Raw genomic sequence first — 13082 nt, 5'->3', positions numbered from 1 at the left:
GTGCCTGAATTCCAAAAGAAAGGAGCGTATAATGAGGCATATCTGACCCTCACTTCCGGTCATGGCCTGAACTACTTTTTCAGGTTAACTTTTGAATGCCTGAGGGGAGGGTCCATCAGTTAGAGTTTTATTTTTGGTTTACTTCTGTTAAGTCAGTCTTTGCTAGTAGTGTCATGAAATCAGCTTGTGTTTAATTTTGGGTTTGTTTGTTTGTTTGTTTTTGAGACAGGGTCTCACTCTATCTCCCAGGCTGGAGTGCAGTGGTACAATCACAGCTCACTACAGCCTCAACCTCCCTGGGCTCAGGTGATTCTCCCAGGTCAACTCCCAGGTAACTGGGACTACAGGCACATGCCACCATGCCTGGCTAATTTTTGTATTTTTTGTAGAGGTGGGGCTTCACCACATTGCCCAGGCTGGTCTGAAAAGTCCTGAGCTCAAGCAATCCACCTGCCTTGGCCTCCCAGAGTGCTGGGATTACAGGCATAAATGGCCTGTGTTTAATTTTTAATTCAACTCTGTAAGAATAAATTTTATCTTAATAAAGACAGCTAACATTATTATTTACTATGTGAGATACTCTACTTTTAAACATTATCTTTCAATCAGCTCAATTCCACAAGGTGGACTAATTCTGCAGCCCGTGCTGTTCACTATACTGTTTTCCAGTTTCATACACATTGTTAATGCCTATCCTTAAATTCATGTTCCTTTTCATTATACCTTACTGTTTCCAACTTAAGAACTATATAAATAATCAGGTAAATATACTTTCCAGTGATTGCATATTTTTGGATAACATTAGTGATGTTTAGCAGAGTCCCCTTGAATATTAAAATATTTATATATTAATTAACTTTGTCATTTAAATGTTAAGTTTAAGCATGTAGAAAAATACCTAGAAAATACATATATTGTATAAAAGTGAATTACAATAGGGAAAGATTGACTATTGGAATGGCAGTGTGAGGACCACATGAACTTGCTCTCCCAGAGCCCCCAAAAAGAACAACAACAAAAATACTGGCCAACCATATAATATCCACCATTTCAGAACTCTGGAAATTAACCAAAGCCACAGAATGGACTGAGTATTGTCTATTCTAACTACTGATCCTTGATAAGACACCAAATCTATGGCATTTTTATCTTGGAGCTATTCCCATCCTGCCCCCCTTCTCAACTGAGTAGTGCAGTAGCCATGGAAAGCCAGTGGCTTCACAGCCAATGGATATGACTGACCTCCTTGGAGCTGCATGAAAATCTCCATCCCTATTACTATCAACATTTTGTCTGAACTAGCAGCTCCCTGGAAAATCTTCATTCTCAGCATCTTGGCTATTTCATTTGACTAGGGCATTACCAAAAACAACAGTAATCTGCTGACAACATCTCAGCTATCTAAGCATGTGATTAAAGGTGGAGGAAACAAGATCCTGGTCAAAATATAAGAGGAATTCTTAGAAAACTGGAAAACATACGCAGCTTTAAAAAGCTACAACATATTTTTGGGGATCTAGAAGACTTTGCAAATTCCTAGAAAGGAAAACACCTCATTCAAATACTCAGCTCCCTTCTGCTTCACCATGAAGCCCTGCGTAAGCAGGAAATGAAAACTAAGGCTGTCCTTTTCTGAACTTTGAAGGCATGCCTTCACACACAAATCACTTTGACAAAGGGTGGGAGATGTACAGGCAAGAGATTTAGGGAAATCTTACAACAAATCACTGGCTGACCACTAAATAATACTGACCCAGGTATGCCAAGTAGGAAGCCAGATGTAGAATAAAAACTTTAAAAATAAAAATTAGAAAGACCCTGGGGCAACCGCTGCAGGGAATACAGAATCCACAGAATTCACTACATGAAAAAAAAAAAAAGTCACTAAACAAATAAACAGTAACAAAAACAACAAACCCTTGGGTGGGGTTAAGCGATACCAGAGTTATCAATATTATCTTAAAAGTCCAGTTTTCAACAAAAATTATAAGACATACAAAGAAACAGGAAAGTAGGCTAATACACATCTCTTTAAAAAAATAAAAAGACAACAGAAAATGTGCCTACAGGGCCAGATGCTTTACTTAATTGGTGTGTGTGTGTGTGTGTGTGTGTGTGTAGTTGAGCTTCTTTCACGTGTTTATTGACCATTTTCATGGCTAATAACTATTAGTCATTTGGGAAATGCAAGTAAAAACCACAATGAGATACCACTTCACAACCATGAGCATGGCTATAATAAAAAAGACACAACAAAAAGTGTTGTTGAGGATGTGGAAAAATTTGAACCATTATCCATTGCTGGTGGGAACATAAAATGGTGCAGGTACTTTGGAAACAGTTCGATAGTTCCTAATGATGTTAAACACTTAGCTACATAATCAAAAGAAAGGAAAACAAGAGTGAATACAAAAATAAACCTGTATATGAATGTTCACATCAGTATTTTCATAGTAACCAAAAATGGAAATGACTGAAATGTCCATCAATTAATGAAATTAATTAATGAAACAAAATGTATATACAACAAAGTGGAGTACTATTTGGCAAGTAACAGTAATAAAGTATGGAAACATGCTACCATATAGATGAACCTTGAAAACGTGCTAAGTGAAAGAAGCCAGTCACAAAAGACCACATTGTATGATTGCATTTATATGAAATCTTCAGAATAGGCAAATCTATTGAGTCAGAAAGCAGATTAGTGATTACATACAGCTGGAAGTGTGCAGGTTGGAAACAGACATGGCTTCTAATGTGTATGGAGTTTCTTTCTCAAGTGATAAAAATGTTCTAAGATTAGATTGTGGTGATGGCTGAACAAGTCTTTGAATATACTCAAAACCACTTAACTGTACACTTTAAACGGGTGATGTGTATGGTATGTGAATTATATCTCAGTAACGCTGTTTTCTTTAAAAAGTGAATCATTGGCTGAGCACGGTGGGTCACGCCTGTAATCCCAGCATTTTGAGAGCCCGAGGCAGGGGGATCACTTGAGCCCAGGAGTTCAAGGCCGGGCAACATAGTAAGACCCCGTCTCCACAAATATTTAAAAATTAGCCGAGCCTGGTGGCACATGCCTGTGGTCTCAGCTACTTGGGAGGCTCGGAAGGAGGATAGCTTGGGCCTGAGAGGTCAAGGCTCAGTGCAGTGCTACTGCACTGCAGCCTAGGTGGCAGAGTGAGACCATGTCTCAAAAAAAGAAAAAAGTGAATCATTAATATTAATGACCTGTATGTTTCATTTCACATTTTGAAACATGATACATTCCAGTACCTAAATTTTTAACATTTTATCATTTTAATATTTGATGGGAGCAATGTTTCCAGAGATGTTTTTAATTTTTTTTTAATTGAATAACTCTAGCTGGCCAACTCAGCCAATCTGCACATTTAGCTCTCCAACTACCATACAACGTGCTTGGTTTAGGTCGGAGCGCAAATTTTCTTGACCATCTCTATGTTGGTATTCCCCGTCCATCTGGAGAAAAAGTGAGTAAAAATTCATTTTGTTTACAATTAATCTATGTTTTAATATTCACTATTTAAGTATTTAAATTAAATAATTTGAACCTAATTGAATTTGAATTCAAATAAACCAAATATTTTTATTCCCTTTAAAGAATAAAGAAAAATTTATTGGTAGTGACCTAAGCTTATCTTACTTAGAGCACATCATGATTTTAAGATACCGTGTAGTTTTTCCCTCTCCTCTCCCATAAACGTCACCTATCCCTCTATCCTGCTTTTTCATCCTAACATTTTTCACCACCTAACGTGTACATAAATATTTTAGTAACATAAATAATATTATTATACATATGTGTATTATTTATATAATATGTAAAATCATATTATTTTACTTGCTTTATTGTCAGTCTCAATTTGAATTTTAGCTCCAAGCAGCATTTGTACATAGCCCTTTGAACAGTGCCTGCTACATAAGTGTCTAATAAATATTTGTTGAATGAATGAATTCATAAAACACAAATATAATCTTTCCCAAAAAGATGAGAAAATTTTCCAACAGATGGCACAAAAGCCTTATTTTTGGCTTAATATTGGTAAACATAGCTTAATCCATACCTAGAATTTGAATTTCTCAAAGTAGCTAGATTTTTCATTATTTATTTAGAATAATAATTGTGTTTTTTAAATGTGCTGAATGTTAAATGTTCTTAAATTCTTCTTCCAGTCTATACGAAAACAAGAGTGGACTGCAATCATTCCAAATTCCCAGCTAATTGTCATTCCATACCCTCACAATGTCCCTCGAAGGTAATGTACTTGCTTGAACCGATTTGTTAAAGACACTGCTAACTCTGAATTATAGATACAGTGATGTCTTTTAAACTCTCTCATATTCCTGCTGTGTTCCCATGAGTGCCCATCCCTTAATTTGCTTACGGCAAACTTTAAATGACTAAACATACTTACATAAAAGGTCCCAGACATTTTTCATGAAGAACAAATTCAATCCTATTAGAAAAACAGTAGGTTAACTAATTAGGGATTTATACATATTCTGCTTAAATAAACTGCTCTTCAGTTTACTAGTTATAAATTCAAACTTTCAGGATACTAAATCTTTGTATAAAGCACTAATCTTTTAAATAAATTATTTGAGAAGTAGTATATATCCCACAGTGGTTGGGCACAAATTTTGGAGTTAAATAGACGTAGGCTAAAACAATTCAGCTCCATTGCTGGCTGACTGCAAGAGTAGGAGCCAGTCCTTTGTCCTCTCCAAGACTCACTTTCTGCATCTGAGGGTGAAATATACTTAACACAGTGCCAAGCATGTGGTAAGCGAATGGTAGGTATTTTTATCCTTATTAACAGAATACATTCATTTCATAATACAGCATTTAACTTTAAATCCTTAAATTTTATTCATTTTTATTTAAATTCCTAGATTGATTCTATTCCTTTTAAATTAGGCGATAAAAGTATTCACTAACATTTAAATTTCATAGGGAAAAATATGCTAGACAAATATCAATATGAGAAAATAACCAAAGAGAAATGGTGAATTTATCTATGAATATGTAACCAGTGGGGTCCCCTGCTTGTTACATTCCCTCTGAAAATACCAGCTTCATCATTCTTTATTAAACATCTCGATCGAATGTTTTGATTGCCAAAACCAGCTTATGCCACCTCATGAGCTGACTCTGCATCTCTATTCAGTGAAGTCACACTGAAATCAGTTATGGTAGGAGAATCTACTCCATGAAAATTGGCAAGTACCATAAACAAGGCTTCCCGAACCCCTCTCTACCTCAGAGCCAGTTTACCAGCATACCAGCAGATGCATTTTATGGTAAATTAATGGGCTTCAGAACCAAACTGCTTAAGAAAATAAACTTTATCACAGCCTTATGCTTGGAATAAGATGACATCATTGAAACAGTTATAGTCCTGGTTCAGATTTTTTTTAATGAGCCTGTATTGTATGTTTGTGTTAGTTTTCTATAGATGAAATTTACAGTAAAACTAGAAAATCTGGACCATGAGTAGGAAACTATATAAAGTACGGTACTTCTATACAGCTCAGTAGCATGACTTTTTTTCACTGCCACGGACATAGAACAGTCTCTTAAGATGGTGTGGTAAGCAAAAAACAACAACAACAACAAACAAAAGAAGCAACAGCAAAATGTAGAAGAGTATGTATAATAAGCAGCCATTGTGATTTAAAAAGAAGCCATCTATACATACATGTTCATACATGTATAAAATATCTCTGAAAGGATATGCAGGAGACTGGTAAGAGTGACTGCCTCTGAGGAGAAAACTGAGGATTGACTTTTGTCTTTTTTTTTTTTTTTTTTACCAAAACACTTACATTCCTGATTTGTTAAAAATCTATTTTAAAAGTAGAACTACCAAAAACATCTCATAAAAGAACTGTTTTCTTAAGTATGAGTATACTAAGAGTAGCTTTCAACTAATTAACAGTATTTGTTTTCTTAAGGTTTACTTACTCTTCTGAATTTCCAGAAAATTATACCATAGCTTTTTTCCATAATCTCAACATTTTTCATGTTTCTCTTACTCTTTCCAAAGAAATGTTCTTTTCAAATTTATGTACATAATAAAAACCAAATTGATTTTAGTTTTTGAGGTGTATTTTGAGGTTATTGACTAGAAGCTAACTTATGGATCAATAAATTTTAATTATCCCAGAATAAATCAATAGGTACTTGCTATTTACCAGAACAGTCTTACCTTTATTAAACTTTTAAAATAAAAATATAGCCATTACCTATTTCTAGGAAGAACAAAAAGTTATGTGTATATAACAACCTGCAGACTTGGTGATACAGTCCTTAGTTTTAGGCTTTCAGGGTGTGCAAATGCTGTATTACATGGACAGTTTTAGAAGGAAAGAACTAGTTCTGTTTACTAAAGACCTCTAGTCTGTATATTGCCATTAACAGTGAGGGACTAAAGATGATTTTGTAAGTGATCTGAACCTAAAAGTCATTGTAGTAATGTAAACACTCCAACATGATATAAAAATTATAGAAGTTTTGCATAAGCCATCAACATTTATGTTTTAGTTGGTCACATTATATATGTGACACAGGTCAAAAATAAGATGATACAGAAGGCTTCTAGGATCATGTGACTACCTTGCTGTAGAGTTCAGGTTTTCAAATTAAGCAGGTAAATCAAGATGTAAAAAAGATGTCTATGATTATCCAAAGTACCCTTGGATATGTTTACCTAAAAATAATTCTCAGAGGATCAAACTTGGAAAATGAAAAATATTGAAATATCTCATCAAAAATTCTATTTCAGTTGTCTAGGTAAAATATAAACTGCAGACTCATCAATATTCTCAGCACTATCTGATTTTTAATTGTTTTTGTTTTATTTATAATGAATGGACTGATGAATTAATGGTTTAATGAATACATTGACTGTTTAATTAATTAATAAGCTATTTTGCTTTGGGGTCTCAATATAACTTTGTTATTTTTAAATAAAATTTGTAATTTTAATTTGTTCTGTTTTTATCTACAGTTGGAGTGCCAAACTGTATCTTACACCAAGTAATATTGTTCTGCTTACTGCTATAGCTCTCATCGGTGTCTGTGTTTTCATCTTGGCAATAATTGGCATTTTACATTGGCAGGAAAAGGTTTGTTCATTTAAAGGAAGCATTAACTTTGGTTAATTTATTCTAGTAATACATACATTGCTCTTTAAAAACACTGTATTTATTTTAAACTTTTTTCATATGACTAGAATTTCATCATTTTTCAAGTTCTGTTCAAAGCATCATTTTATTGATGATAATTTCTTTTATCCCTGGAAGTTACTAATATCTCCTATCAATTCATACAAATCACAAGAGATGTCTACTTTAAAAGTTTGATGCGGTACGGTAGTAATAAAGTGATCATCCGGAAATCAAAAGGCATTTAGAAACAATTTCATAATGACCTGAAAAATAATAATGATTTTAAAAAATGAACGTGTGTTCAGTATGTACTGATAAAGCCATGGACATTCTTTGGCTAGGATTATCAGCTATCTCTTTGAAAAGAATTAGAGTGAAAAGAGGTTAAATTATTTTCTTGAGGTTTAGGTGGAAGGTAACAACTGAAGCAATAAACAGCCAGGCATGGTGGCTCATGCCTGTAATCCCAGCACTTTGGGAGGCCAAGGTGGACAGATTGCTGGAGCTCAGGAGTTTGAGACCATCCTGGGCAACATGATGAAACCCCGTCTCTACAAAATACACAAAAATTAGCCAGGCACCATGATGCAAGCCTGTAATCTCAGCTACTCAGGAGGCTGAGGTGGGAGAATCACCTGAGCCCAGAAAGTTGAGGGTACAGTGAGCTGCGATTGCACCACTTCACTCCAGCCTGGGCAAAAGGAGTGAGACCCTGTCTCAAAAAAGAAAAAAGCCATAAACATCTTTTTCATCTATCAAGTATTCTTTGCATTAAACTGATTTCTGTTCTTTAGTATAATACTCTAAATAATAATTGAAAACAAAACTCCCAAATATGTAAAAGATTTTTATGCAATGTTTATGTGAAGAAAAAAGAGGCTATCACTGTAAATTAGCAGTTTAGATATATGTGAAAAAGCTAGTTTCTATTTATATATGGGTTCCAATCAATGCCCTCAAAAAAGGGCTGCTTTGTGACCCCAAAGAAAGGTGTTTTTCTTTTTTTGCACCTACACTCTGGATTGACATGCCATCATAATCATTTTTTGCTAGAATTACCGTGTTTGTTCTTTTAACATATGAAAAAGAGAACATATTAGTTGTTCTATAAATGCTCATAGGCTTGTCACTTTTAAAAAATCACTCCTTTACATATCAAAAACAGTAACATGAAGTTACATATTCAATTAACCTTAAGATTGCAACTTAAGAGTAAGATCAAGGACAACCATACATACTTTGTCCAGAAGTATCAGAATATCATCTGAAAGATTCCACAGTTCTTGACCTGTGAAGCAAAGGAAATGAATTTCATTAATTCCTCAGTAGATCTGATTACAGCATAAACATTGTGTGCTTATAACAATAATTATGCAGCGGCCAAAAATGAAAGTTTTAAGTACAAGTATATATTTGACCATGTATATACTGTATCTCCTGTGGCACTGTGGTATCTCAAAAGAGGTAGAACCTCTTTAACCACTTTTTTACTTATGCAGGCTGGCTCCTTCTACCATTTTCTCAATGCAGGCTTTCCCCAGTGTCTGCCCCTGGCCCTCTTCTTTCAACACTTTCCCTGCCAATTTCATCTAAAATCATGGCTTCAGATATCCCCAGCTCTCATCTCTAAAGGTCCTTCCCCATTTCCAACTGTCACCTTGATAGCTCAACCTAGATGACTTACAGCACCTCAAAACCAGCATTCTAAAGCTTCATCTCTCTTATTTAACCTACAAGATTTCATCACTTGCCTATGGACTCTGCCTCTGTAAGAAGTTCTACAGCTGACTCCACTTCTACATTCCTACTACACTGCCCCTTCTTACATCCTACTTGGTCTCTTTCTTTCCGTTCTCTCCCCTTTCCATTCTCTCCCCTTTCCATTCCATTTAGCACACTGCTGCCAGTGATTCATTCTGTTTAGCCTTCATCATATCACTCCCCTGCTGAAAAAGCTCTAGTGAATATCCATTGCCTTTTATGTATAAAATCCTTGGCCTGGCCTGCATATGACTTCCATGTGACTCCACAGTCTTATTTTTTACCAGTTGCTTTCACATATCCGTGCTCCTTCCAGCCTTCTAATGATTGATCATGTTGTAACCCCAGCTTGGAGTGAATACCACTCTCCCCATTTCCATGCTTTCAAATGCTTTCCCTGTCTTTTCAAAGCTTTCCCTTTCCTCACCCGGATCTAGAAGTAGTCTCTTAGACTTGGTAACATTTTTCACTTTTTATCTTGAACTACAGTTATACAATATGTTTTGCATTTGTCTTTTTGGAGAACAAGATACAAAACTGAGGTTTTTTTAATATTAAAATAGCAAACACAGTATTGGTATTGGGAGTATTGGAAGCAAAGGGCCAATGAATATCTGCTAAATTGACAAGTTAATGAAAAAATAATTAGTACATTAGTACTCTGTCACCCAGGCTGGAGTGCAGTGGTGCAATCTTGACTCACCGCAACTTCCGCTTCTGGGTTCAAGCGATTCTCCTGCCTTAGCCTCCCAAGAAGCTGTGATTACAGGTGCCCACCACCACACCCAGCTAATTTTTGTATTTTTTTGGTAGAGACGGGGTTTCACCATGTTGGCCAGGCTGGTCTCGAATTCCTCACCTCAAGTTATCTGCCCTCCTTGGCCTCCCAAAATGCTGGGATTACAGGCATGAGCCACCACCACACCTAGCCATTAGATTTGTTTATTAACATCAGGGTTAAAAATGACAGAAAAATGCAATCATTGATTCATCCTTATAGAATCTAATACTTATTCCTATTTTCAAGTAGATAATAAATAAGAAGCTAAGTATTTAAGGACCCTAAGTATTTAATGTGCCTTAAGTATTCAAGTATTTATTGTTTTTTATTCAATTAGATCATTAATTATAAAACAGCTACTATAAACTACAAAAATACTAGGACTATTGAATTAGGAAATCATATCTATTATCTGCTAATTGCTGGAGACTTTTAAAAATGAATCACTGTGTATTTCAGAAATGAGTCTTTTCATAACATCTTTCTACCATTTATAAACGAGTCTAAAATTCTTTTTCAGAAAGCAGATGATAGAGAAAAACGACAAGAAGCCCACCGGTTTCATTTTGATGCTATGTGACTTGCCTTTAATATTACATAATGGAATGGCTGTTCACTTGATTAGTTGAAACACAAATTCTGGCTTGAAAAAATAGGGGAGATTAAATATTATTTATAAATGATGTATCCCATGGTAATTATTGGAAAGTATTCAAATAAATATGGTTTGAATATGTCACAAGGTCTTTTTTTTTAAAGCACTTTGTATATAAAAATTTGGGTTCTCTATTCTGTAGTGCTGTACATTTTTGTTCCTTTGTGGAATGTGTTGCATGTACTCCAGTGTTTGTGTATTTATAATCTTATTAGCATCATGATGATGGAAAAAGTTGTGTAAATAAAAATAATTAAATGAGCAGGAATTTTTGTGTCCACTTGACTTGGTCTTGCTTCTTATTCTAATGAGCAAATTATACTTTTGTGAATATATCACGGAGTCATTATGCATTCAGCTTCATCACAGCAGGTCAGGGGTCTCACTGATGGCATACAATATAGTGATCGGGTACTCTGACTTGGTAGCACAGTAAGACAGACTTGCCTTAAACTCCTAATTCAACCACTTACAAAGTCATTGTTTGAACTTGGCTCTTGTTTAACCTCTGTAAGCCTCAGTTTTCTTGTTTATTCAGTGGGGCTAATACTTGAGTTACTGTAAACATTAAATGGGATGATGTATGTGAAGTGCTTAGCTTGGTGCCTAGCACAGAGTAAGTGGTCAGTATGTGGTAGTTGTCATTATTAATATTTTAGATGATCTTCTTAGACTTATACATCTAATTATAGAAATATATAGACTTGATAGAATTTTATTTTCAGGCATGAAGAAATATTCTTTGGAAAAGCTAAATTTTTGGTGATTGACATATTTACTTGCTCATATTAACTAAAAATTATAGTACTCTCCAAGAATTAATGTGCCCTAAAAATTTTCGTCCAAAAACTTATCCTTATCATGTGATAATGAAGAACATTTGATTTCTTGAAAGGAAACTGCTGTAGGCAGCATCTGGGAATGCAAATCTTCAATCACATTTCTATTCTCAAACGCTTGGAGAAGTCTATAATTTACATTCAGACTTCAATGCAAATTTTGTATTGTGAACTTCACATTTCCAAAAAGTTACTTTAAAAAGACTTTAAGACTGAGAAAAAAAAGTTTATCAATGCTAATAATTTTCTAGTATGCAAATGGACATGTGATGCCTATAAAACACAAAAATTTCTCTGAAAACAATTCTGTTCATTTTTTTCTTTATAGTTCTCTGAGATTGGCATGTGTTTTTACTTTGTATCTAAGCATGTTAACATGTCTTCTTAATAAATATTCCTTATTGAAACAAAGTATTTCAGTGAGTTTTTAAATAATTATTTTAGAGCATGAAGAGACCTTAGAGCTTATGAAAGCATTTATCTGGACTGGGAGACCAGGGTAAGGTGACTTGCCCACTGCCTCTCTGTGGGTCAGGGGCAAGATAGGATTCTCCTGACTGTAATACTCAGTTAAATTCACTAGTTATCAGCCCACAGCACTGTCCCAGGCACTACGTGACACTTTCTCAAAGATAATTGGGATCATTATTGATATAGCCTGAGTCTTCAAACTCATGTGAATCAGAGTTTACAAGACAAAATGTTAATGACAATTAAAACTACAATCAGTGACATTAATACTGCTTCTGTATTTCCAAATGCAACTTTAATATCATTTATTAAGGGACAGCAGGTAAAAAATATATCACAACATTGAGAATCACTAACAAAAACCTTTGTTTTGATTTTGAATATTGCAGTGGAAAGAGAGCAAGGCTTTGAAGTCAGACCAGTCTGGATTCAGGGCCCAACTCCCCGATTTCATGACTCTGAATCAGTCACTTCTTTGAACTTTCGTTTCTTCATCTGTAAAACAAAGGTAATGAGTGATACCTACCTTCAAGGACTGCTGTGAGTCTGAAATGGCAGTTTGTACACAGAAGATGCTTGATAAGTGCTGTTTTTCTTCCTTTCCATTTCCCATGACAGTGACAAACTAACAGTTATTTTCTGAGATTTCTTTCCCACTGACTATATGTTAGTGTTATCCATCTTTGGGGAGCTAGGAAGAGTAATTAAGAATTCATAATCATTTTGAAGATACTGTAAATATGTTAATACACCATTTATTTGAACTAGCCCTTTACATTTCCCCATCCTTGCAAGTAGCTAGAATACCTCATAAAAAGAAACAAAAACTTAAATCATGTCCAGCAGACCTCAATGGTATACCTGAGATTGATCTAGGATACTTAAGGGCTTACTCCTCAGGATAAAGGTGAATTAAAACCAGCCCTTGTGATTACCTGCACCTGACCAGTTATTTTAAAAGGCTAATTAAATAGACAGTAGATTAGGGAGTGCTTTTGATCCACAACCGTACAAGGGAAAGGAAGGAAACAAAATTAGGCAGAAAAATTGAACTGTGATGCATTCTCAATGAAATGCCTCATACAACCCTACATCGAGTTCTGAGATAGGATGACCTTTCCTATCTCCTAACCTGTCCCAAGTTAGAATATGAAGGCTGGGCCTTTACATTCCCACATTCATCAGTTATAGGGCACAGGCTGCCCCAAAGGCCTCTAACAAGAAAAGGAAAACTGGTACAAATAACCAGTATCAAAAATGAAAAGGGTATAACTACAGATAATCTATTTATTAAAACTAGGAAGACTTTGAGAATAACTTTATACCAATGTGCCAAGACCAGCTCAGTCGGGGAGATCCTAACCCAGCGGCACTAGAGGAA

General features: G+C 35.1%; 1 protein-coding gene and 1 long non-coding RNA gene across 6 annotated transcripts in view; one reads left to right on the top strand and one right to left on the bottom strand.

Moving 5' to 3' along the window:
- The window catches only part of ITFG1 (integrin alpha FG-GAP repeat containing 1), a 304948-nt gene extending 293307 nt beyond the window's left edge, over window positions 1-11641 (top strand). For both annotated transcript variants that reach the window (XM_031003060.3, XM_055366735.2), the window contains 4 exons: window positions 3370-3494; window positions 4198-4280; window positions 7035-7152; window positions 10257-11641. In XM_031003060.3, coding sequence (XP_030858920.1) covers window positions 3370-3494; window positions 4198-4280; window positions 7035-7152; window positions 10257-10316 — 386 coding nt within the window. In that variant the 3' untranslated portion in view covers window positions 10317-11641. The remainder of the gene's footprint in view (window positions 1-3369; window positions 3495-4197; window positions 4281-7034; window positions 7153-10256) is intronic.
- The window catches only part of LOC134757506 (uncharacterized), a 114137-nt gene that overhangs the window by 90737 nt on the left and 10318 nt on the right, over window positions 1-13082 (bottom strand). For all 4 annotated transcript variants that reach the window (XR_010131556.1, XR_010131557.1, XR_010131554.1 and 1 more), the window contains exons 2-4: window positions 12228-12392; window positions 8433-8482; window positions 4440-4481 (exon numbers count right to left, since the gene is read on the bottom strand). This is a non-coding gene — a long non-coding RNA (uncharacterized lncRNA). The remainder of the gene's footprint in view (window positions 1-4439; window positions 4482-8432; window positions 8483-12227; window positions 12393-13082) is intronic.

Source organism: Gorilla gorilla, chromosome 18 (assembly GCF_029281585.2).
Source record: "Gorilla gorilla gorilla isolate KB3781 chromosome 18, NHGRI_mGorGor1-v2.1_pri, whole genome shotgun sequence".
In the NCBI taxonomy this organism is placed as follows: Eukaryota; Metazoa; Chordata; class Mammalia; order Primates; family Hominidae; genus Gorilla; species Gorilla gorilla.
The sequence above is the reverse complement of the archived record's forward strand: the minus strand, read 5'-3'. Positions and strand labels throughout refer to the sequence as shown.